At 35.6% G+C, this 23,836-nt stretch overlaps 1 protein-coding gene across 4 annotated transcripts in view; it reads right to left on the bottom strand.

Moving 5' to 3' along the window:
• Positions 1-23,836, bottom strand: part of CEP83 (centrosomal protein 83) — a 137,684-nt gene that overhangs the window by 26,936 nt on the left and 86,912 nt on the right. For 3 of the 4 annotated variants that reach the window (XM_027594072.2, XM_027594075.2, XM_027594073.2), the window contains 5 exons: positions 20,446-20,697; positions 17,565-17,696; positions 8,787-8,901; positions 7,177-7,321; positions 6,914-7,063 (listed from right to left, as the gene is read on the bottom strand). In XM_027594072.2, the coding sequence (XP_027449873.1) occupies positions 6,914-7,063; positions 7,177-7,321; positions 8,787-8,901; positions 17,565-17,696; positions 20,446-20,697 (794 nt within the window). The remainder of the gene's footprint in view (positions 1-6,913; positions 7,064-7,176; positions 7,322-8,786; positions 8,902-17,564; positions 17,697-20,445; positions 20,698-23,836) is intronic. The other variant, XM_027594074.2, reaches the window with a different exon arrangement.

The raw sequence follows: 23,836 nt of genomic DNA, 5'->3' as shown, positions 1-23,836 counted from the left end.
GAGAAAGCAGTAAGAGAGAAAGAGACATAAGGGTTAGAAGAGGGAGTGAGATGAAAGGAGGGAAGAATGTTTCTAGATCCAGGTGTCCATGAGACCAGCACAATCCCTGTTCTTTCCACAATTTATGTCTGCAAATAAAGACCCCTTTTTCACTTAACTTAGGTGGAGTTGTATTACTGTCATAACCAAAAGTTGAATAAATAGTTTCTTACTTAAAATCCTTTTCAAGGGATGCCTGGGTGGCTCAATTGATTAAACATCTGCCTTCAGCTCGGGTCGCGATCCCAGGGGCCTGGGATAGAGCCCCGCATCGGAGAGCTTGTTTCTCCTTCTGCCTCTGCCCCTCCCTGCTGCTTGTGCTTTCTCTTCCTCTCTCTCAAATAAACAAAATCTTTAAAAATAAATAAAATCCCTTTAAAAATATCTTAAAATTTTAAATAATTTTTCCATGTTTTTAATTTATAGGTAACTATGAATTTTATAAACTCATTGTGCGGTGGGACAGTCTCCTGAAATACAGAATACTGTTGGAACAATACTTTTGTTATTTAGTCTAGTGAAGAAGAAACCACTTTAATGAGGACAGGAGACTGGTATATAATTAATAATTTAAAGCATCTGCCAAAGCAGTAATTAATCCTACTTATCACAGATATTTGTTGTTTGTAAATAAATGAATACTTCTGGTTTATGTGACTTAGACTTTTCAGCTCCTTAAGCAAGATCTTTTTCTCTACAAGTAGTTTCTTGCTGACCTATTATCAATTCTAAATAAGACAAGCTTGCAATTACTATTATTTTAATGAATGACCAAAATAGATCTGGTTTATGTAGCTAAACTTATAAATCAGAAAATCAGACCTGCCTTGAGAAAAACAAAATTGTAGATCATTTTTAAAAAAGTCCTATAGGGACACCCGGGTGGTTCAGTTGGTTAACCGACTGCCTGCAGCTCGGGTCATGATCCCAGAGTCCTGAGATCAAGCCCTGCTTCAGGGTTCCTGTTCCTTGGGGAGCCTGCTTCTCCCTCTCCCTCTGCCTGCCACTCCCCGTGCTTGTGCTCTGTCAAATAAATAAAATCTTAAAAAAAAAGTCATATAAATTTTGCAAATTACTCCTTCTGCTACATTTTATGTTAGTTACTAGGTCCTTATTTTAAAATAAGTTCGGGTCAATTATACATTATAAATGATCTGGAGAAACTGAAGAGAAATCAAAAAAATTATCGAAGTGACTAATGGAACAGAAAATGATTTCTGTTAAAGAAAGGCTGAAGAAATGAATGCTATTTTATATAGCAAAAAAAAACCAAAAAAACAAAAAAACAAAAAAAAAAACAAACACAAAAAACCCAAGGGCCACATTCATTATTGTCTCCAAGTAACAACAGTTTGCTTGACATCTATCACTATGTCAACAGAAGCCAAACCAGGAAAAACAGGCTTAAATTCCCACAGAAAAGATCCTAACTGGCTAAACTGTGGAACCATAATGGGATAAAACATTAGAGTGGGGTTTTCTGGGGAAAGTATCTCTCTCTCCTTTCTAAATATTGTCAGGGAGAAATAAACAAAAAAAAAAGCTTTACCTGTCTGAAACAGTTAAAAAAAAAGTACTCCTCTAAAAGCAAAGAACAGGACAAAACTGGCTCTCCAAATCCATTACAGATTTATGATTCTAGAACTGTAGCAGCCAACATTTAAATTAATCATTCATAAAACCTGACATGAGTAAATAATATATGTATCTCTGCCTGAAGTAATTTTTTCCTGAGTAATGAAATTAATATAACACTGTACATTAACTATACTATAATTTAAATTTTAATTAAAAAAAAAAAACCTTGTCCCAAAACATAACCTATACCTTAATGAACATGATTTTAAAAAACCTCTCAACTTTAATCTATGCAATTATGAAATCATTTAAGATTTTAGAAACTTAAAAAGCAGATTTCCAGGTACCTGAAGATAACAGCAGATGTCTAAATCTGTGCTATCCATATGTCCTGTAAAATACTACAGAAAAGCAAAGAGAATAAAGTCACACGAAACCACATTCTTTCCATAAGGCAAAAAATGCCCAAACTTCAAAGCATTTGTAAGTAAAAAGAGGAAAATAATTCTAAATCCCAGCAAGTTACTACTCATGCTCCTGCCAGAAAGTCTTTGCAGTGAGCATGGGCTCACTCCATGTAAATGAACTTAACTCATACATTAAAATAAAAAGATCCCTAAGGGGTTCCATAGCAAGACCCAACTACATGCTACACATACAAGACACATTTAAAAAAAACCAAAATGATTCAGAAAGACTAAAAATAAGGGGATGAACAAAGGCATACCCGGCAAATGGAAACAATAAGAAAACAGGAATAATGGTATCAATGTGGAATTCAAGCAAATTACATTAAATGACAAAAGCAAAGCACTTTTAAAATGCTAAAAACCACAATTCACAATTAAGATTGTAACTATTATAATCATCTATATGCCAAATAATACAGCCATCATCTTTTTGAAGAAATCCACAAGAAATGCAAAGAGTCACAGACAGAAACATGCTAATAATAATAATAGGAGACTTAACGCCTACAATTGAACACTTTCTTTTCTAGTTCTTACCTAGCAGTAACAAAAACTAATGTATTACAGATGCAAAGCGAAGTGTAAAATTTAAAAAGACTCACTTTAGAGTTCCTTTAAAGCTCACTTTAGAGCATGTTCAGTGTTGACATAGAAGAGTGTCTCCTTAAATTTTTTACCCTGGGTGTCTCACTTGCTTAACCCTAGTCCTGGGCTTAATAATATTAGGTCACACACACAAAAATTAGTGCATCCCATAAAATAGAAATAATAGAAACAATACTTTCTGATTACAATGCACTAAAACTATAAATTAACAAAATAAAAAAATAAAAAGGCCTCCTACCTGGAAATTCAAAAACCTTCTGTTATGGATTGAGCTATGTCTCCCCAAAATTTGTATGTTGAAGTCTCAACCACTGTACTTTAGAAAGGGATTGCATTTGGAAACAGGACCTTTAAAGAGGTACCTAAGGTTAAATAAAGCTATCTGGGTGAGTCCTAATCCGTATGACTGGTATCCTCATAAGAAGAGGGAAAGGTATTAGAAACACAAGCACACAGAGTAAAGGCCATATGGGGACAGAGCAAGAAAGTAACCATCTATAAGCCTACGACAAAAGAGGCCTCAGGAGAAACCAAATCTGACACCACCCTGAGATCTCAAACTTCTAGTGTCCAGAACTATCAGAAAATAAATTTCTATTGTTTAAACCGTTCTGACTGTGGTACTTTATTATGACAGTCCCAGTAAACTATTAATTTCATCTCTTACTAAACAACTATACCTTCTATTAATACATCTATTAATTCTTGGGTGAAAGGAAAATATAAATTGAAATTAGACAATCCTAAAAGATGATAATTAAAACACTACAGAATATACTTAATATACCTAAAACAGGGATGAGAAAAATCTCATACTAGAAACCTTACCAATAAAAATGAAAGAACAGAACACTTGTTGAGTTAAATTCCCAACTCAAAATATAACAAAAAAAAAAATGAACAAAGTAAACTAAAGAAAGCATAAGGTATACAACATGATCTTAGAAAACTCAAAATCTACAAAGCAGCTAGTAGAAAATACATGACTTTAATAAGGTCACAGGATTCAAGGGCAATACATAAAAGTCCACTAACTATATTTCCACATGCCTGCAATAAACAGAAACTGAAATTTTTAAAAAACCACTCCCATTTATAATCACATAAAAATGCTGAGCAATAAAATGTAACATAAGACATGCATGACATATTCAATGAAAACTATAAAACTCTGATGATAGAAATTAAAGATGATCTAATTAAATGAAGAGACGTGCCATTATTCATGGATTGGATAGGCTCAATATTGTTGAGATGACAACTCTTCTCAAACTGAGCTACAATTCAGATTCATTGCAATTCCAATCAAAACCCTAACAAGCCTTTTTGAAAAAGGTGACAGGTTGATTTTAAAATTTATGTGGAAAGGCAAAGGACCTAGAAAAGCCAAAACAATCTTTACAAGAAAGAACAAGGTGGAGAGGACTTGCACTACCTGCATCAAACTTACTATGAAGCCACAGTGGTCAAGACAGTGTGATAGTCACATGAAGACGGACAAACAGATCAGTGCAATAGGACGGAGTCCAGAAACAGATACACTTAAATGGTCAACTGATTTTCAACAAAGGAACCAAAATAATTCAATAGAGGAAAAGACAGTCTTCAACAAATGATGCTGGAACAACAGGATATCTATATGGAAATAAAAAATGAATGTCTACCATCACCTCACACTACACAGAAATTAACATGAACTGGATCATAAAACCTAAGTGTAAGAAACAAAATATTAATCTTTTAGAAGAAAACAAAATAGAAATCTTTGTAACACAAGATTAGGCAAAGCTTTCTTAAAGAGAACACACAAAAGGGGTGGCTGGAGGGCTCAGTCCATAGAGCATGCAACTTGACCTCAGGGTCATGAGTTCAAATCTCATGTGGGGCATAAAGATCACTTAAATAAGTTTTTTAAAAATTAAAACACACACACACACACAAACTAGAAAAAAAATGATAAAATGGACTTCATCAAAATAAATTTTGCTTTCAATAGACACAATTAAAATAAACAAAGCAATCCACAGACTTAGAACATATCTGTCAAATATGTATCTGACAAAGGGCTTGTTGCAAAATGAAGACCTGTTACAACTGAATATGAAAATAATTTCCCAATTTTAAATATGGGCAAAATATTTGGATGAATACTTCAAAAAACCACATTACAAGATGCTAACCATCATTAGCCATTGGGGAAAATCAAATTAAGACCACAATGATATATTACTACACATCTGCTAGGGTTAAGTTAAAAAGACTGACAATAACAAATGTCAGTTAAGATGTGTGAATTACATGGAATTGTCATAGGGGAACTCTCATACGTTGCTACAGGAATACTTCTTTGTAAAACAGTTTAGCTATGTATGTTATAAAACAGTATTGCTATATGTCATCACTCAGAAATGTCATTCCTAGACATTTAACCAAGAGAAATAAAAATGTATGCCCAAAGACTTGTACATGAATGTTCTTAGCAACATTAATCATAATAGCCCCAAACTAATAACAACCCAAATATCTGTCCATTAAAAGGAAAATGAATAAACAAATGTTACATCCATTCAATGGAATATTAATCAGCAATAGAAAGGAATGAACTACTGATATATGCAACAACATGGATAAATCTGGGGGTGCCTAAGGCTGGGGATCAGAGGCGAGGTCAACTGCAAAGAGACATGGGGAAACTTTTAGGGTAACTGAACTGTTCTATGCTTTTACTGTGGTGATGATTACAAAACTTTATACAATTACCAAAAGGCATCAAGCTGCACATTATTTAAATGGATGAATTTTATTTTATGTATGCTAAACACTAATAAAACTATAAAAACTTTTTAATGGCAGAAAAACACAGAAAGAAGAGAGTAGAAATTAATGAGGTAGGAAATAGAAAAACAGTTGACTCCATAAATCAAATTCCTAATTTAAAAAATACTGAAATGTATGCTTAAAATGATTAAAATAGTGAATTGTTATGTATATTTTATCACAATAAAAAGAATAAAATCAACAAAGCACTAGCTGACTAGATTAACAAAGAGAGGAAGAAAGCACATATACAAATAAGAAATGGCCCAGGGAAAGTAAGCATTGAAACGGAACAAACTGAAAAATAAAAACTATTCTGCAGATCTCTATGCAGACAAATTTGAAAACCAAGATGAAATAATTTCATATGAAAACACAGATTATCAAAATTTATCCCAATAGAGACAGAGAGCTTTAACAGAGTGTTTTTTATAAAATAAACAGATAATTATTCCAGAAGTTAAGGTTGGTTCAAGATTAAGAAATCCATTAACACACAATATTAATAGCATAAGAGAGGAAAAATTATGATTGTCCCCAGAGATGCTGAAAACCTTTGAAAATTTTCAACATCATGCCTATCATTTCTACTATAGTGTTTGCCAAATGATCTTTTCCTATTTCCATCATTCTTTCTACGTTTATTAGTTGGAATTCTCCTGAAAAGAGCTTTCCTTCTCTCTAAATATTATACATTATATCATCTGGACACACAGATTTTATTTTATCCTCTGGATTATAACCTTTTATTACAACTTATTTCTTTGCTCAAATTGTCTCATATTTGGCCACTGGGTTCTAAGATGAGTGGAAGAATGTATGATGAGAAAATTTACATAGTCTCAAAGTATTTCCCCATAAGATAATTATATATCACAAAGAGAAAAAAAGTCATTTTATACTGGAAAAATCTGGCCAACACCACCTTAACCAAACAATCAAAGTGAACATCACCAGTAAGGGGACAAATAATATATCTCCTAATATAATGCACTGAGGACACATGACTTTGACTTTGGTATTATTTTTGCTAAATATATATAACCTGAATTTAATCATAAAGAATTTAAGACAAACTCAAATTGAGGGACAAGCTACAAAATAACTGGTCAGCACTCTTCAAGGAAAGGCAATGTATGATTCTGGACTGGATCTTGGACCAGAAAAAGGATATCAGTAGGACAATTGGTAAAATTTGACTAAAGTCTATAGGTTTGATAACACTAATATTTATTTCCTGATTATATTAATGTTAGTATCTTAGCTTTGATTAATGTAATATGGTTATGTAAGATGTCAATCTTTAAAGATCTCGGTGAAGATCATGTGGGAATTTTACAATGTTTTGTTACCTCTGAAATTATTTCAAAATGAAGTTTAAAATATACACATGCATATATAACCTAATACTCTGAAGTTCCCTTCTGGCCGACTCTTCTGCCATCTGTGAAGCCCGCAATTTCTCTTCACACTGATCCTTTTCAGATTGCCTCCAGACATCATGTTCCACTTTCATTTTCTCTAAATCCGCTAATCTGTTCTCAAGTTCTATCCTAAAACAACAAATGATAATTATGTTACAACAACTACAATGAGGATGATATGAGAGCAAAATATTTTCATTTGCAAGGAGACTGAACACAAAATAAGGTAATTAAGTACTTACTTTTCATCTTGTAATACCACAAGTTTTTGATAACCTTCTTCCTTGACAGCTTGTACTTTACGTATTAATTCACGATCCTTTTCTACTAGGAGAGCTTTGTGGTGTTCGACAGCTGACTTGAGAATTTCATTGTCTGACTGTAATCCTAGTATTTTTTTAAGGAAAAAGATATGCTGTATTCAGTGTTATTAAGCTGAAAAAATTGTAACAGCAAGCATCCATAAACTCATAAGACAACTAAAAAAACGTAGAAAGTCTGTATATGTATTTTCAAAGATCTATACATTACTGATAAACCTTTCAAGAATGAAACTGACTAAAACTCAGAATTAACTATTCTGTCATTTTATTTAGCATACATATACAAATGTTTTAATAAAAGACTATATACATTTACTCACTTGACTCTTGAAAGTTGGGGACATCAACCCAGGGGATATCCAAAGAGATATAAATACTTATTTAACTTCTAAAAGGGTTTTGTAACCTTAGCCCCACAGACAGCACCATCATAAAGTTGGCTGGAAGTAGAGTGAATAAAATCACAGAACCCATCAAAACCTATCATTCTAGCAGATGTGTTATATATTTCCAATAGAAATATAAATTGGAGGGGCGCCTGAGTGGCTCAATCAGTTAAGTCGGGAGCCTTCAGCTCAGGTCATGATCCCAGAGTCCTGGGATGAAGCAAGCCCCACATCAGGCTCCCTGCTCAGGGGGGAGCTTGCTTCTCCCTCTCCGTCTGTCTCTCAGCTCATGCTCTCACTCTATCTCAAATAAATAAATAAAATCTTAAAAAAAAAAAAAAGAAATATAAATTGGAAACTTTCAAGTTTATCCAATTAATTCACAAATTTTCCTTATATTGATATGGCAAGTATTTTGCAGATGAAATAACTAAAACAAATTCATATCTAACACAAAATTTAAAAAGAATGCATAACTAGATCATAAACTCTTTAAGTCCCTTGAAAAGTTACTCCCTAACTCTATAGAAATTCATGAACCAACATCAAGTAGAGATTAATGAGGAAAACAGTAATTCATCATAAGCTCTGTCTGAAACTATAGAGGCCAGTTCAACTAAAGACCAACTTGAAGACAGTTACAGGCCAAGGTAGCTTAAACACCTCTTAAGAAAAATCAGAAATAATATAATTCTGAGGAATCTTGATGAGAAGGACATTCTAAGACTACACTGGAGCTTAAAAATAGGCCCAATAACTAGCCTACTGTCTACATAAAAATAAAAACTGGGCTGGGGATCCACCTATCTTCCTTACATTCTTAAGTCTTAAAATGGTCTGGGACTAATAATCACATGATCTAAATAGATTTACAACTTAAACTCAGAAAGTATGAAATCCTATTTGTAAAGTTTCACTTAATTTATGTATTAATCAAATAACTGACATAAACATAAGACTGATTTTTTTTAAAAGACACATCACAAAATGAACATTCAACACAAATAAAAACAATCCATATGTGCTCTCAAATTAAAATTCAATTAGGCTGAAAATCTGGAAATAAAAATTCAGTTTGATCTATTTTAATAATTTGTTTGTATGTAAAAATAATAGTAAAAAGCATGGGAAATCATATATTACCATCCAGTTCACTCTGAATCTTATTCCTTTCTCTTTCTAGCTCACTCTTAGCTCTTGCTGCCTCCAGTTTGATGTCTGTTATTTCTAGTTTGTTTGAATGTTTAAGTTCTTTTACCTGTTGATAATTAGAAATTGAAATTACTATAGGTCATTTTCTTGCCATTAACTGCTTCCCAAAAACATCAGTAGAAACGAGAAAACGTTTTGGTAGCAGAGTACACAGTGTAAGTACCTTCCAATGGGAAGGTGCTTCAGGGCCTTGAACAGTATTTGGTACCAAGAAAACAGCCTTTTCCTAACAGAATTATTTCTTTACAAATATCTGGCTGGGATCATCTGGCTTAATCTTGCCTTAAAAGGCTTAACTGCAAGTACCTAAAATCTAATAGTCAACGACGGACACATCTTCAGAGAAAAAAACCTAAAACCTTCCTTTAAAAAAAAGTGCTGGTGACGAGAAGGCATTCTAGATATAAGGAACAGCACATAAACTGTTATAAAGGCATAACATCACACAGTATGCTTGCAAGAAACAATGAGCAATGTGTTAGAACAGAAGAAGGCAGGAAATCTGTAGACTGGCAGAGAAGAAACTTTATATGCCGTACAAAAGGGCTGTGTATCCTGTTAGCTACTGAAGGGGGCACAATCAACTTTGTCTCAGAAAATTAACTCTAATTGCAAATTAAGATTAAGAAACTGAAGGTAAAGACACCAATTAAGAGGCAAAGGATTGATCAAGTGGGCAAGAAGGAAGAATCAATTGAATTGTGTGTGTGTGTGTGTGTGTGTGTGTGTGTGTGTGTGTGTGTGTGTATGGATGTGGTGGCAGTGAGAAGAATGAGTATAAAACATATAAATCTAATTTAAACTTTTACTGCCCAAACCTGATTCTTTTAAAGCCCTGAGTGAATGGAAACAATTGTCAATATTTTCCATATAATTAACCAATCACATAACTAATTTTGTTTTCTCTGAGACAAGTTGAATGATTCTAGTTCATGAGTAGTATTCATTCATTGGATAAATATTTACTGAGTACCTATTATGTGCCCTAGCACAGTTGTAGGAGCTGGGGTTACAGAAGCAAACAAAAAAGCTTAATCTCTCCAGTTATCTGCACTACCCTCTAATATTTTTCATTTCCTTTCCTTTTGGTAAGGTGCTTCTAAAGTTAGTCCTATAGTTAATCCTCTAATGAGGATTTAACCAATACAGGTATAAAAATTAGACAAACCTCTACTCTGACATACTGATGCATAAAACTATGAAATTAGAGTAGAAAACCACAAATATATACAAGCCAAATATGTAAAATGTAAGATGATGGGAACAGGAGGGCAGAGGATAATATCCTTGAGTGCCACGGAAATCTATAAAAACTGAAGATGGGAGTTAGAAACAAATGAGAAAGAGCTCCTAGAGCCAAAGAGGAGAAGGATGAAAAACAGAAGTGTCTTACCAAAAGAGGTTCCATCTATGAAAGGTCTTAAAAACACTGTAAGGAAGGGTTTGGTCAAAATCCTCACTTAAAGAACAACAGAAAGCAAGTACTCTGCTTCCTTTGTACTGCTAACCACATTTTAAGATGCATGCTTTGCTTCCAAATAAACAGAGAATTTTTAAATGACACTACAGAGGCTGCTGGGACAATGGCGGAGCAGGACGACCCTCGGCTCACCTCTTGCCGTGTGGCCGCCTGGAGAGCATCCACGTTGGCAATAAATAACCCAGAAAGCAACCGGAAAACTGGCAGAACAGACTCCCCGCAGCCCGGCATAGACAAGAGGCCACAGCGAAGCAGATCCACCCCCTCCGATCGCTCTTGGCAAGATCCCAACAAAGAGGTGCCACAAGCCTGGCAGTGTGTGCGCGGCCCAGACAAGGGCCAGCACCACTCCAAAGTGAGTCCTGCCCCAGGGAGAGGGGAAGATAACCACACGCCAGTTGGACTGTGACCCCAGCAGTGCGTTGGGGGCAGGCAGATGGTCTGACTGCAGGCCCCACCCACCAACAAAAGCTTCTCCGGGGACGACACAGAGAAAGTGCCTGTAGTTTGGTACTACTGCATCTCTGGCCAACACCTGGTCTGACTCAACTCGAGCCCAAGGCAGCCCCAGACTGGCTCACTAACACTACAGGCACCAGACTCTGCCCACAACAGAGAGCCATCGCAGGCCGGACTGAAGGCAAACACATCCCAGCCACAATGGTAGGACACCCTCGTAGCAACACACGTATAGGAGACACCCCCTGAAGCAGCATTTTCTGATGAAAAGGAGACATTGCGCTGCAGGACCTCGTCTTCATAAAGCCATGACTTTCAAGTGCGGGAGACATAGCTGACTTTCCTAACACAGAAAAACAGATACAGCAACAGATAGAATGAGGAGAGAGAGGAATATGTCCCACAGGAAAGAGTGGAACAAAATCAGAGCAGGAGACCTAAGCAAAATGGAGAAAAGTAATATGTCTGATAGAGAATTTAAAGTAATGCTCATAAAGATACTCACTGGTCTTGAGAAAAGAGTGCAGAACCTTCATGAGACCCTCCACCAAGAGATAGGAGACGTAAAAAAGAACCAGTTAGAGCTACTGGACTCAATAAATGGAAATAAAAATAAACCACCTGGAATAAGTAGCAAACAAGAGGAAGAAGAACGGAGCAGCCACCTGGAGGACAGAGTAATGGAAAGTAATCAAGCTAAGCAGATGAGAGGGGAAAAAAAATATGCAAAATGACAATAGACCCAGGGAACTCAGCAACACTGTCAAGCATAACAGTTGCATGATAGGGCTCCCAGAAGGAGAAGAGTGAGAAAAGGGGGCAGAAGATCTGTCTGAAGAAATAATAGTTCAAAACTTCCTGAATCTGGGGAGTGAAAAAGAAATCCAGAATCCAGGAGGCACAGAGAACCCCCAACAAAACCAACCCAAGGAGGTCTGCACCAAGACGCAAAGTAAATAAGATGGCCAAAAGTAGTGATAAAGAGAGAATTTTAAAAGCAGCAAGAGAAAGGAAAGCAGTGACATACAAAGGAAACCCCATACGGCTATCAGTGGGTTTTTTAGCAGAAACTCTGCAGGCCAGAAGGCAGCAGAATGATCAATTCCAACTGCTAAAAGGAAAAAAATCTACAGCCAAGAATACTCTATCCAGCAAGACTTTCATTTAGAATAGAAAGAGAGATGGATGTTCCAGAAAAACAAAAGTTAGAAGCAAAACCAGCCATGTCCCTGTCACACATGATGCCATCAGCCTGTGGGTCCCAAATCCACAGTCCAGCCGCCCTCCTGCCCAAGTCAGCATGCACAGCCTGCCACCTGCTCAATGCCAAGTCAGCATGCACGGCCTGCCACCTGCTCAATGCCAAGTCAACATGCCTTCACCTCAGACTGCCAAGGGCTCAAACTGGCACTCTTCCCCTCAAATTCCAGCCCCTGTGCTCAAGTTTGTGCACAAAAGTGGGCATAATTATAACAACAGAATGAAGCAACCCAAACAGTGATACTATTTCTGTGGAATATAGAATGGATAAAAGGAGTGTGCTAGGCTGAGAACATCACCAACAAGCACATCAAAGAATAATAAATACATACAGCATGATTCTGGTTAGTAAAAAAAACAAACAAACCTGGGAAGAATAAAACAAGATGAAATCAGAGAGGGAGAAAAACCATAAGAGACTCTTTACTATAGGAAAGAAACTGAGGGTTGCTGGAGGGGAGGCAGGTGGGGGGGATGGGGTAACTGGGTGATGGGCATGAAGGAGGGCAAGTGATGGAATGCACTGGATGTTCTATGCAACTGATGAATCACTGAACTCTACCTCTGAAACTAATACACTATATGTTAATTAACTGAATTTAAGTTAAAAAAAGGAACCCCCCAAAAATAAAAAAAATAAATAAATGACACTACATAAAATGAATACCTTGTGCTGACACCAGGTCTGCAGTTTTAAACATTTCTGAAAGCAAGTCTCACAGAACAATGTTTAACTACATGAAAGCAGCTAAGACACTGTATTTATTTTAACAACTTAAACTTTCTGTGGATTGGACTCTACTACATTATAATTTCATGGACAGACAGAATTTACACTATAAGTGTTTAAAATTTTGAAGAAATACAACTACAATGAAAATCCAATTTCTATAACAAATGAAATTACAACCTGCTATTATATACTAGCTGTAAAAGGTTAAAATGACATAACAGTTAATTAAACCACACCATAGCTTCTCTAAATATGAGGTGGAAAATTATAGCCATCTTATTTTGCAAAAACTTGATTCATTTCAACAAGAACTACGAAATATATAAAAAACCTATTTCTTGATTCATTTCACTCTGAGAAAATATTTTTTTCAACTCAAATATAATTATTGAAACTGGAAGAACAGTAGACAGGAAGTCAAAAAGTAAAGTCTGACTTCAGGCCTACTTTTATTATTAAACTAGTGGTATATGCTCAAAGTGCTTGTCCTTGCTGCATTTGAATTTACTCATCTATGGACCTATAGGAGTTTCAGTTTTCCTATAGTGCCACATTTCTATAATCCTAAAATAATGAATGCACTTATAGTAATTGCTAACTTCCTAAAAATATATTAAAAGGATTTATTAAAAATGAAAAACTTATAGGAATTTTATTACTAAACTATGACAAACAGCAGCACTTTCTATAAGTAATCTGAAGCAAATTCCAACTAGTCACAATAAACTTTTCTTTCTGACTCTAGATCCCTGGTTCTTCACTTTTTTTGTGATCAGGCATCAAAATTCCTAGGAGTACTAGAGATCATTTCCTAAATAAAATGTATAATGTTAAAATGTTGCATGGGCCAAGATACTCTGTTTCTCTTTTGTTTTTTTTCACAATACATTTTCCATTTTGGCCTTCATGTTGCCAATTTGCTTTATGCTTTTGACATAACAGAAGCAAGTATCCAGAAAGTATTATCTAGTGCTACTAAATTTAAGAAACATAAAAAATAGCAACATTAGGCATTTTACAAGGGTTCAGAATCTGTTAAATTACACATACACATATACACAGACATGCAAGAAAACAATATATGTAAGCAAGAACGGTAAATATAGTTGAAAAAAATGTATTACTCAAGAAGCTCTTGACACAAATTCCGAAGAGACAGTACTTAAAATCTGATCTTTTTCAAAGATCTGAGATGGTATGACCTCATTAATGTAGCTAATAAGGATATCTGTGTGGGAAGATTTCCTTAAACTGCATATTTTATTGGAGTTTTAAAGATCAAACACCTCCTGAGATACCTAGAATTTATCTCACTGAATGTTAAGTATCTTTTTTTTTTTAAAGATTTTATTTATTTGACAGACAGAGACACAGCGAGAGAGGGAATGCAAGCAGGGGGAGTGGGAAAGGGAGAAGCAGGCTTCCCACTGAGCAGGGAGCCCAACGCGGGGCTCAATCCCAAGACCCTAGGATCATGACCTGAGCTGAAGGCAGACACTTAACGACTGAGCCACCCTGACGCCCCGAATGTTAAATATCTTTAAGGTCACCATTTTCAGGCCATCTTTGGTAATACTTTTTAATCCAAGACACTGCGAATCACACTGACATAATTCTGTTCAAAAACATGACAAACATTTACAAATTTGAATAACTTAGACAAATACATCCCAGGTGTTCCTTTGCATTGCAAACAACCATTTGCTAGAGGTGCAAAATATTGATGAAAATTTCAAGTTGAAAAGAAAACTGTGACAATCATGTTTGAAATATCATTTTAAAATTTATCCTTCCAATGAAATCTTTTTACATGCATGATTCCAAATGAAAACTTGGTTTGTCTAAAGCTGAAGGGTGGTTTTTAATATAGCCATTTATACGCAAAAAACACAAGTGTGCCCTTAAAATTAGGTAACTCTTAGCAATACCAGAATTGGAAGAAAGGCATGAGAAAACTTCCTGAATTTACTTCTTTGTATACTCTATTTCTTTGTATACTCTATAATTGTAGGAACTCAATATATCTCTCTCAATATGTATACATTTGAATGTATAAATAATCTACTTAGGTTAATCAGGAAGCAATTAAATTATTAATTTATTTTCCAATAGGACTTATACAATCCTAGTAGGCTGGATGAGCTGCTAGGGATGAGCTAGAACAATGTTTTATTTCATCTATGAGGAAACTCGCTTAAAGTTCTACACACAGTTATTGATATAGTGAGGAATGGAACTAGTCAGTGGGCTCAAAGGCCCGTGTCTTTATGTATATCATTTTCTCATTTAAGGATAACACCAGTGTAAAATTGTTGCCATTATTTTCATCATAGGCTACTATTTACTGCATTCAATACCATCTTTAATCTTAGAAAAATCCTGTAAGAGATAGGCATTGTTCCCACTTAAAAGTTAAGCAAATCAGAAGTCACACAGGTAATGAGTGAGATAAATGAGTTAGGATCAAAAGACAGATTTATCTGATTCAAAGTCCATGGACTTTTCTATTGTACTTCATTACCTCTTCCAAGATGACAGTTTTTAATTTCTAAATACATCTTAGTCTCAACCTATAAGCTAGACTAGAAAGACATTTGAATAAAAGTATTTCAACAATTAAAAATCTTGCCTAATTTTCACTTATTCTTTCTAGTGTCAGCCATGCCTAATGAATTAAATGATACAATGGCTATAAAACCACTTTGTAAACTGTAAAGTATAAAAATTCAAACAAAAATTTTTAATGTCACTAGAGACAGAATCTGCAAACATAAAAGAGTATGTGTTTGCCATGGAAAAAACTGGGTAGACTATCTCCCAAGGGTGGCATCTAATACATATAGTATTATGGCTTATGGCCTTTCTGACACAGAAATCACCACTCTCAAGGCTGCACTCACATTAATAAAGTTTACAAAGATTGGTCTATAAAATCAGAACTGTGAGAAAACTATAATGGAAAATAGAACACTCTAAGTCTGAAGGACAAGTGTGCATTCTCTCCCTGTAGACAAAATTATATGGGAAGTCAAATAACAGAAAGTTCTTTGGTGATCATACAATCAGAAAAATGGAATGAAATGAAATGATAGTTTCATGCCCACCATTTAAAACAGATTGGTCTATTCCTTCCCACAGTAAGAATTATCTCTCCAATGGGACAGAATACTTACATTCTACTGACTAAAACTCTATCTTCTCTCTGTCATGAACACTGCCTAAGTCCTCTCAAGTGATTCCTTGGCCAAGGAATTTATGATGACTACATTACTCCTTTAGATAAGTTCATTTCTACTATGCTACAGTAAGTTCCTTCTGGTCCGGGAGCCATTTCGTTTTTCAAGGTAATTTTACATAACTCTGCTCTGATGGAAAATAATTGATTTCACTGATTCAGAAATGAGACTTATTTCCAAGATCTTGAAGATGCCCCCAAGTACTATCATTAATAATAGCTAATATTTGGGTAATTATCTACTAGACCTTATGCAAAGTGCTTTATGCATAATATTGCATTTAATTTTGCCATAATCTATAAGGTAGATATTAGTCTGCTTATAAAGAAAAACACTGAAATTTTCAGAGAGAAAGTAAATTGCTCAAGGTCATACAGCTACTAAGGAAAATAAATGGAATTTGAATCTAGTCTGTCTTGACTCCAGAGAGGATACTGTTATTCACTACAGTTTTCTACAAAATACTTTTATCATTGCTCTATTTCTGGTTACCAGGTTCCTTATATAGAGAGCATGTGAGGGGAAAAACTGTAAGTTCCTGAGAAAACTTGGTATATAAAAGATGCGCAAACCATTATATATATTCTTTTAAAAATAACATAGGAGCACTTGGTGGCTTAGTTGCTTAAGTTGACAGCTCTGGATTTCAGCTCAGATCATGATCTTGGGGGTCCTGGGATCGAGCCCTGTGTCGGGCTCCATGCTCAGCGGGGAGTCTGCTGGAGATTCTCTCTCCCCCTCTTTCTCACACACACACTCTTTCTCTAAAATAAATAATCTTTAAAAAATAAAAATAACATAAATGCACACCATGCTGCTATTAAAATACTCATTTAACAAGTATTTATAGAATGCCTGTTGTGTGTCAGCACTGTTGCAGGAGATGGAGGTACAAGGAGTAATAAAAGCAATGTCCCTGTTCTTCAAGCTTCTATTTGGTTGAAGGAAAAGGGGGTGGGAGAGAAGAGAAGAGACAAAAAATAAACAAATATAAATATATCAAATGCTGTTAAGAGCTATGAAGAAAAATAAAGCAGGTAAAGAAGACAGTGAGGCAGGAAGAGGGAAGATGGTATTTTACATGTGTAAACAAGGAAGGCCTCTCTGAAAAAAGAGGCGAGAAAGCAAGCTATATGGACCTGAGGGAAGACCATGTCAGCAGGCCAATACAAAGGCCCTAGGATAGAAGTAAGTAAGAGTGAGAAGAAGGCCAGTAAGGCTGGAGCAAAGTGAACAGGAGGGAAATGGACTGTGATGGCTCTGGAAAGACTGCAGAGGCCAGATCATGCAGAGCTCTGAATAGGTAGAGAGTTAGGAGGCTACTGTAAAAATTGAACCTAGAGAAATCATGGCCTGGACAAGAGTAGTCACAGTAAAGGTAGTAAAAACTGGTCAGTTTCTATATATATTTGGAAGGCAGAATGATAGGATAAAAAAAGATTTCAATATAGAGAAGTAAACAATTTGAATACAAAATTTCTTTGTCATTATGCGGTATCAAGCATTCTAAAGAATGAAGTAGAAACATTAAGATGACTTACTTTACTGGTCAACGTATTTATTTCCCGCTCAGCTTTATGCAATTTACTGATTAGAACAGTATTTTGTTCACTGCTTGATTGTAGCTCTTTTTCCAAGCGTTCAGCCTGTAGTTTAGCTGACTGTTTTTCAGCCTTGATTAAAAAAATATTTTTAAATTTATTCATAATTTTTATAATTATATAAAAATTTTTATTATTTTAATATATGTATAATCATACTACCCCAAATTATTCAAAACCTCAACAATATTAACAAAGCAACAAGAGTTTTCTCAAAGTAACTGGTAGAATTCAAATGAAAGATATTTGCTCCAAGAAATATGCAACAGTCTCTGGACAAATGACGTATCAACAGCCACCAACGAAACAAAACATATACACTTCTCTCATGAAAGAGAGTACCTAATGCACTCACTTGATACCTATTTACTCTTATTGTTGACACAATTCGAGCAAACATTTTTGAGGATTTCAATGCACAACAGAAACACAAAAGTATATTAAAAAAAACCATTTGAAAAATAACCGAATAAATGAGCAGCTTATAAAAAAAAAAAGAAATACAAAAGTATAATAGAAAGTAGAAGAAAGGGTTCATTTGTAGTAATAAGTGAGAACTAAAAATGTGAAAATCAAGGCAGATTAAAAAATAAAAACAAGAGATTTAAAAATTCAAAACCCTCAACTAATCTGGAGACTCTGGAAGTATGAAAAAAGAGCTCAATAGCTCTTGAATCCAACATATCATAAAGATTTCTTAAGTCTGTAAATTGTCGAGAAAATTTCTGGTTGGTAACACTCATAGTACTCTTTAATTAGAAAGCGAAAACTAAATGCTTTTTAAAAATAAATTTCTACTTGGGCGCCTGGGTGGCTCAGACGGTTAAGCGTCTGCCTTCGGCTCAGGTCATGATCCCAGGGTCGTGGGATCGAGTCCCGCATCGGGCTCCCTGCTCTTTGGGAGCCTGCTTCTCTCTCTCTCTCTCCCTCTGTCTCTCATGAATAAATAAATAAAATCTTAAAAAAAAAAAAAAAAAATAAATAAATAAATAAATTTCTACTCAAAATAGTTAAAATTAAAATGTTTGACATTTAAGAATAAGTACAGTTTTATAAGATCTCATTTCCTATATATCTTAAATATGATTAAGAATATATTCAACAAATAATTCAGAAAAAAGCTATTTTCCTCACATATAAAATGATACTCTTTGGGCACAATGACAGCCAAAAAAATCGAAGAAAGAAATGCTTCTTTTCATTTCATCTGACAAATGATAAAATTAACCACAGGCTATTTTGAAAATGTCACAAATGAACCTCCCACCTTTTGTAATCATTCAACTTGTCCTGAAAATCATCACTCTAAATGACCTCAATGAGGGTCATATGCTGTGTTCAATTGCAATCATCCCACTTATTCTGTCACTATAAATACATTAAGGATGGAAGGGTAGCAACATAATAGTATCATTTTGAACTGCCTCATGTCTAAGGTCCAATGATACACCTTTACTTCAGGAAACCAGTAAATACTATCAGAGGTTTCATCCAAAAATAAAAAGGTGACTTCTATGCTTCATAACATATCAATGTGCTCCCTGTACCCAGTTTGTTAGCAAAAAAAAAAAAAAAAATCATTATTTTGCTAGGTGCCCACTAATTTCCCTACAACTCTAATCATTTCACAACTATTCTAACACACACACACACACACACACACACACACTCTCTTTCTTTCCCTCTCTCTCTCTCTCTGGATTGCTCAAAATAAATCAAAACAAGTAAACTGGTATATCTGTTACATGTTAGACACTAAGAACTAGGAAAAGTAAGCACATCTAAACAAGATGGTTAAGGGATGCAGAATATGCCACAGTGGCATAAAAATTATTTTGAGCTGAAGGCATTTGATAATCAATAGACACAGGAAAAGGTTTTTCCCTGAACTTCTCTTAGCTGCCAAAAAGCAGAGCCTCCAAAAAGAATTATAAATCCCCTCCCCTGGGGTTTCATAGCCAGTGAAGACTGACCCCTATCAAGGGAGAAATCAGTACCAGGATAAGAAATCACCTACACATTGTCGCAAAACTGTCATATCTCCCATCTATTTTCCTAAAGGCCCATTAATCTTTCCTAAAAGTCATTTGTGTTCCTGTAAGTACCCTTTCTCCCCCCTCTCTTCCCTATTAAGGTGGTATGTAAGCCCCAAATTCTAACTGCCACTTGTAGCCACATTTTTCTGTGTACACAAACACGAATAAATATTTTTTCTCTTGTTAATCTGTCTTTTGTCAGTTTAATTCACAACTTCCAACCTGTGAACCTAGGAGGATAAAGAAAAAGGTTTTCAGAGAATACCTCTAGGAGTACCAGTCTACCTCTCATCTTTCTCTAATGAACTCAGGGAAATATTTCACTAAAGGCTTATGTACATTAGCACCAAGTTGAATTGTATTACTCCGGCAAGAAACTGTCATAAGATATTAAAGTATGGTATTTTTATTTAAACAAGACTTATGATTTTAATATCTTGAATCCCATGTAAGGAAATAACTATCTAGGAAGAAACTTTTTTCTGGTTTGAGAGGACTTTAATCCTCAGAGCTCAAATTTTGAAAATTTGGCATATTCTACTTTCTGGCACTTCAAGGGTTAATTCATTCTCCCAAAGAATAATTAATCCCTTTGTAAATATGGCAGCATAGCTACTGCTTATGAATCAATAGTTTTCTTCTTTACAAAAAGAATATATACTCTTAGGACTCTACAAATGCGTCAGCATTAGATTGGTGAGCATACATTTATGCTCTAAAAATCAAAGGCTTGTCAATTTTAAAAAAGCATGCCATACTCTACTGGGAAGCAATTAAAATCTTACCTCCAGGGATCTGACTGTAGCCTGCATCTCAGCCAACTGCCGCACCTGAATTCTTTGGGCATTTTCTACCTGAGCACCAGAATTCTCTTTTTCAGCCCTTAATTCTGCTACTTCAGCCTCTAAACCTTTTAATTTCTGACTCAAATGGACTTTCTCTCGAACAAGTAGCTCCATTCGTTTGCTTTCTCTTGGGGGATCAACCTTAAGCAGTTGATTATGTAGTTCTTCTTTATCTTTCTCCAGGCTTGCAATCTAATAATAATTTGAAAGAAAGCACAGAACCTTAAATTATTGAATTTTCAGTCATGAATATGCTTTTGTACAAGTCAGTAAATTAAAATTAAAAATTACACAATATAAAAAAGAAAGCTCAGGTGGTGAAATCAAGTACAAAGGAAAAAATCCTAAAATGTCACGTTCTTCATTCTGCACTCAGCATGACTCAAATGTGAGGGCAAGGACCTTGGCCTATTTTCCTTCTATCTCCCCATGGTGTCTAAAACGGGGCTTTATCAGTTACTGACTAAAATTCAAAATTATAAATAATACTAGAAAAACAATTAAAAATGTGTCAAGTATTTTACAATTCATCAGAACATTATAGGGGTTTATGCAAGATCAATATGCTGATTGCTGCTAAGCTTTTCCTCATGTGCTAATAATTCTTGAGCTATGTCTATACTAATAAAATTATCTATTCCAAGTCACTTAATTCACAAAAAAGCTGCTTGTCTGTGTAAATAACTACAAATGTGACTGATGAGAGTTTTTAAATGATAGCTGGGAGTTTATTAAGATCCTACTTGCACTGATGGCCTCATTCTTACTTCTTAGATTCAAAAAGAACTAAAAATCATTACTCCAGGGTACGTGGAAGTCACGGGGGAACTTGATGAGGAGAAACACCAGCAACCTTCTCATGCGTGCCAACCACCACTCCCGGATCCCACATGCCTCCAAATCAGTGAGTTTCAAACTGCTTCCTAACCTCTGGGGCACTCCGGAGGACCCTCACCCCTAGGAATGAGAGGGCCAAGTTATCAGGGTAAAACTCTTCCTTTCCCTTTCCTGATCTCCCCAACCACCACCATATCTTAGCTAACCAGAGCACCTCCTCTTGTTAGTCTCTTTTTACATATGGGGTTTCTTCATATGATTCAACTTAAAGGATTCAGCTGTTTGAAGAAAAAAAATAAAAAAGAGAAAAATGAAACAACATGAAAACAAAAACCCACTGCTCTTAAAAACTAGCCAGGATGAGCTTAGAAGGATCACTCTAAGCCAAATGGACTTTAAGTAATGCTCTGCAACCTAGGCAAAAGTGACCCAAGAGATGAATGATGGCTTACATTGCTATAAATGAATCTAAGGGTGAGACCTCCAGCCCAGTACAGAATGTTTTCCTCTTCTGTAAAATGAGAGTTTAGACTGGAAACCCTCATAACTCTTTTTCAGTTTTAACATGTAGTGGTTCCAGTTTGGTTTTAGACATGTTGAAATAAAGATGTCAATGGGAACGGTAGAGCTATCTAGCAGGCAAATATCATTTTTTTCCAGAAAATAAAATTCATTATAGGAGGCAGCTGTAAAAGTCAGTGTCAAGCCCAACTAATTAGTGTCTCTTTCCTATTTTTCCTCCCATTCTTTACATGTAAACATTAGCCCCTAGGTTTGGTCCCTGAATACCTTTCCCCCTCCATATTCTGTTTCCTTCAGCTAGCTGTGTGACTTTGTGCAAGTTACTTTTTCACTTTGGCACAAGTTAAAATGAAGGTCTTAGGCTGGGTATCTTTAAAATACCATTTAGCTTTTTGCATAAGGTAACTCAAACACAGTTTAATGTGCTATATTAGAGGTGTGGTGGCTCATCTAGGTCAGAAGCCCATGTGTAACTCAAGTTCAGACAATGGTGCCCTGTTTTGAGTACAAAGGAGTACAAAGGACCAAATGCTGAGCTAAGTGCACTAGACATAAAATTGCATTTACTAACAATCATTTCTCTTGTCCTCTTCACTTTACATATGGGGTCAGACAGCTAATGTTCTTCATCAGCATGTTTCCTATATTACTGCTCTCTCCAGTAGTTTTGAGAGCCATCTGTGTGACAGCTGGAGTGGTAGCTGAAACTATGGTCAGAGCTGGCTAATGGCATAGTGAGGATTAGATTCCACATTTATAACTCCCCAACTAGAGCTCACCATCAAATCATTCTTACAAAATCTGGTGACTGCTGCCTTCTAATTTCTCTGTTTACTCATTCATGTAACAAATACTGAGTACTTATTATGTACCCAGCACTGTTCTAGGTAGTAAGGATACATTATAGAACCTAGCCAACAAGCAAATAATCACAAAACTTGTGCTATCCAAGAACTTCTATTTAAACACTACTATGACACTGCTCTCGTCCCAGGCATCAGGACACAGATCTCGGACATCCTCAGCTCTTCCCTCTTCCTCCACTCTCAATCCGATTCACACGCAATCTTCCTTGATACCCGTAATTTGTTGTACTCTCAATCCTTGCTCTAAATTTCCCAAAGGCTTTGTCTGAATTTCTACTTTATGACATTTAGCCAAATTTGCCTGTATTACAGTTACCTCTACATTTACTTTATTCTCTTCTTGAATATAAGCTTACTTGACAGGAAAGATGATTTATTAACCAATTTTACTTTTAAAAGATTGTGAAGTAAAGGAAACAACAGAAACAAGAAACAAATCCAGAACTAGGAATAGTTGCTGTTTATCTTCTTTTCAAAGGATGGGCGTACCATTCTAACTCCCCAGGCACACAAAAGGACAAAGTGGTATATGTAATTGCTTCATCCATCTCTGTTTTTATTATCTTTAGGATGCAGCATATAGAAATGGTTAAGGGTACAGGCTCTGGAATCAAACAGCCTAACTTGTCGTTGTTGCTTTTAATATTTTAAAGATATTTCTCTACTGTCTTTGGGCTTATATTTCCAAAAGGAAGTCTGTTGTCATTCTTACCTTTGTTCTTCTGTAGAAAATAACTTTTTTCTGTTTATCTTTGATTTATTTGAGAGAGAGAGAGAGAGAGAGTGCACAAGCAGGAGGGGCAGAGGGAGAGGGAGAGAAAAAGCTCAAGCAGACTCCAGCTGAGCGAGGAGGCCGACGTGGGCTCGATCTCATGATCCTGAGATCATGACCTCAGCTGAAACCAAGAGTTGGATGCTTAACTGACTGCACCACCTAGGCGCCCCCCCCTTTTTAATTAAACTTTATTTTTCGATGATGGTAGGTTCATATGCAATTGTAAAAAATAATTTAAAGAGTTTCTGTGTACGCTTTGTCCAGTTTCCCCACCTGGTAACATCCCTCTCCTCTTCTATTTTCTGAAAGACACTGTATAGAACTGGTTTTC

Source organism: Zalophus californianus, chromosome 9 (assembly GCF_009762305.2).
Source record: "Zalophus californianus isolate mZalCal1 chromosome 9, mZalCal1.pri.v2, whole genome shotgun sequence".
In the NCBI taxonomy this organism is placed as follows: Eukaryota; Metazoa; Chordata; class Mammalia; order Carnivora; family Otariidae; genus Zalophus; species Zalophus californianus.
The sequence above is the reverse complement of the archived record's forward strand: the minus strand, read 5'-3'. Positions and strand labels throughout refer to the sequence as shown.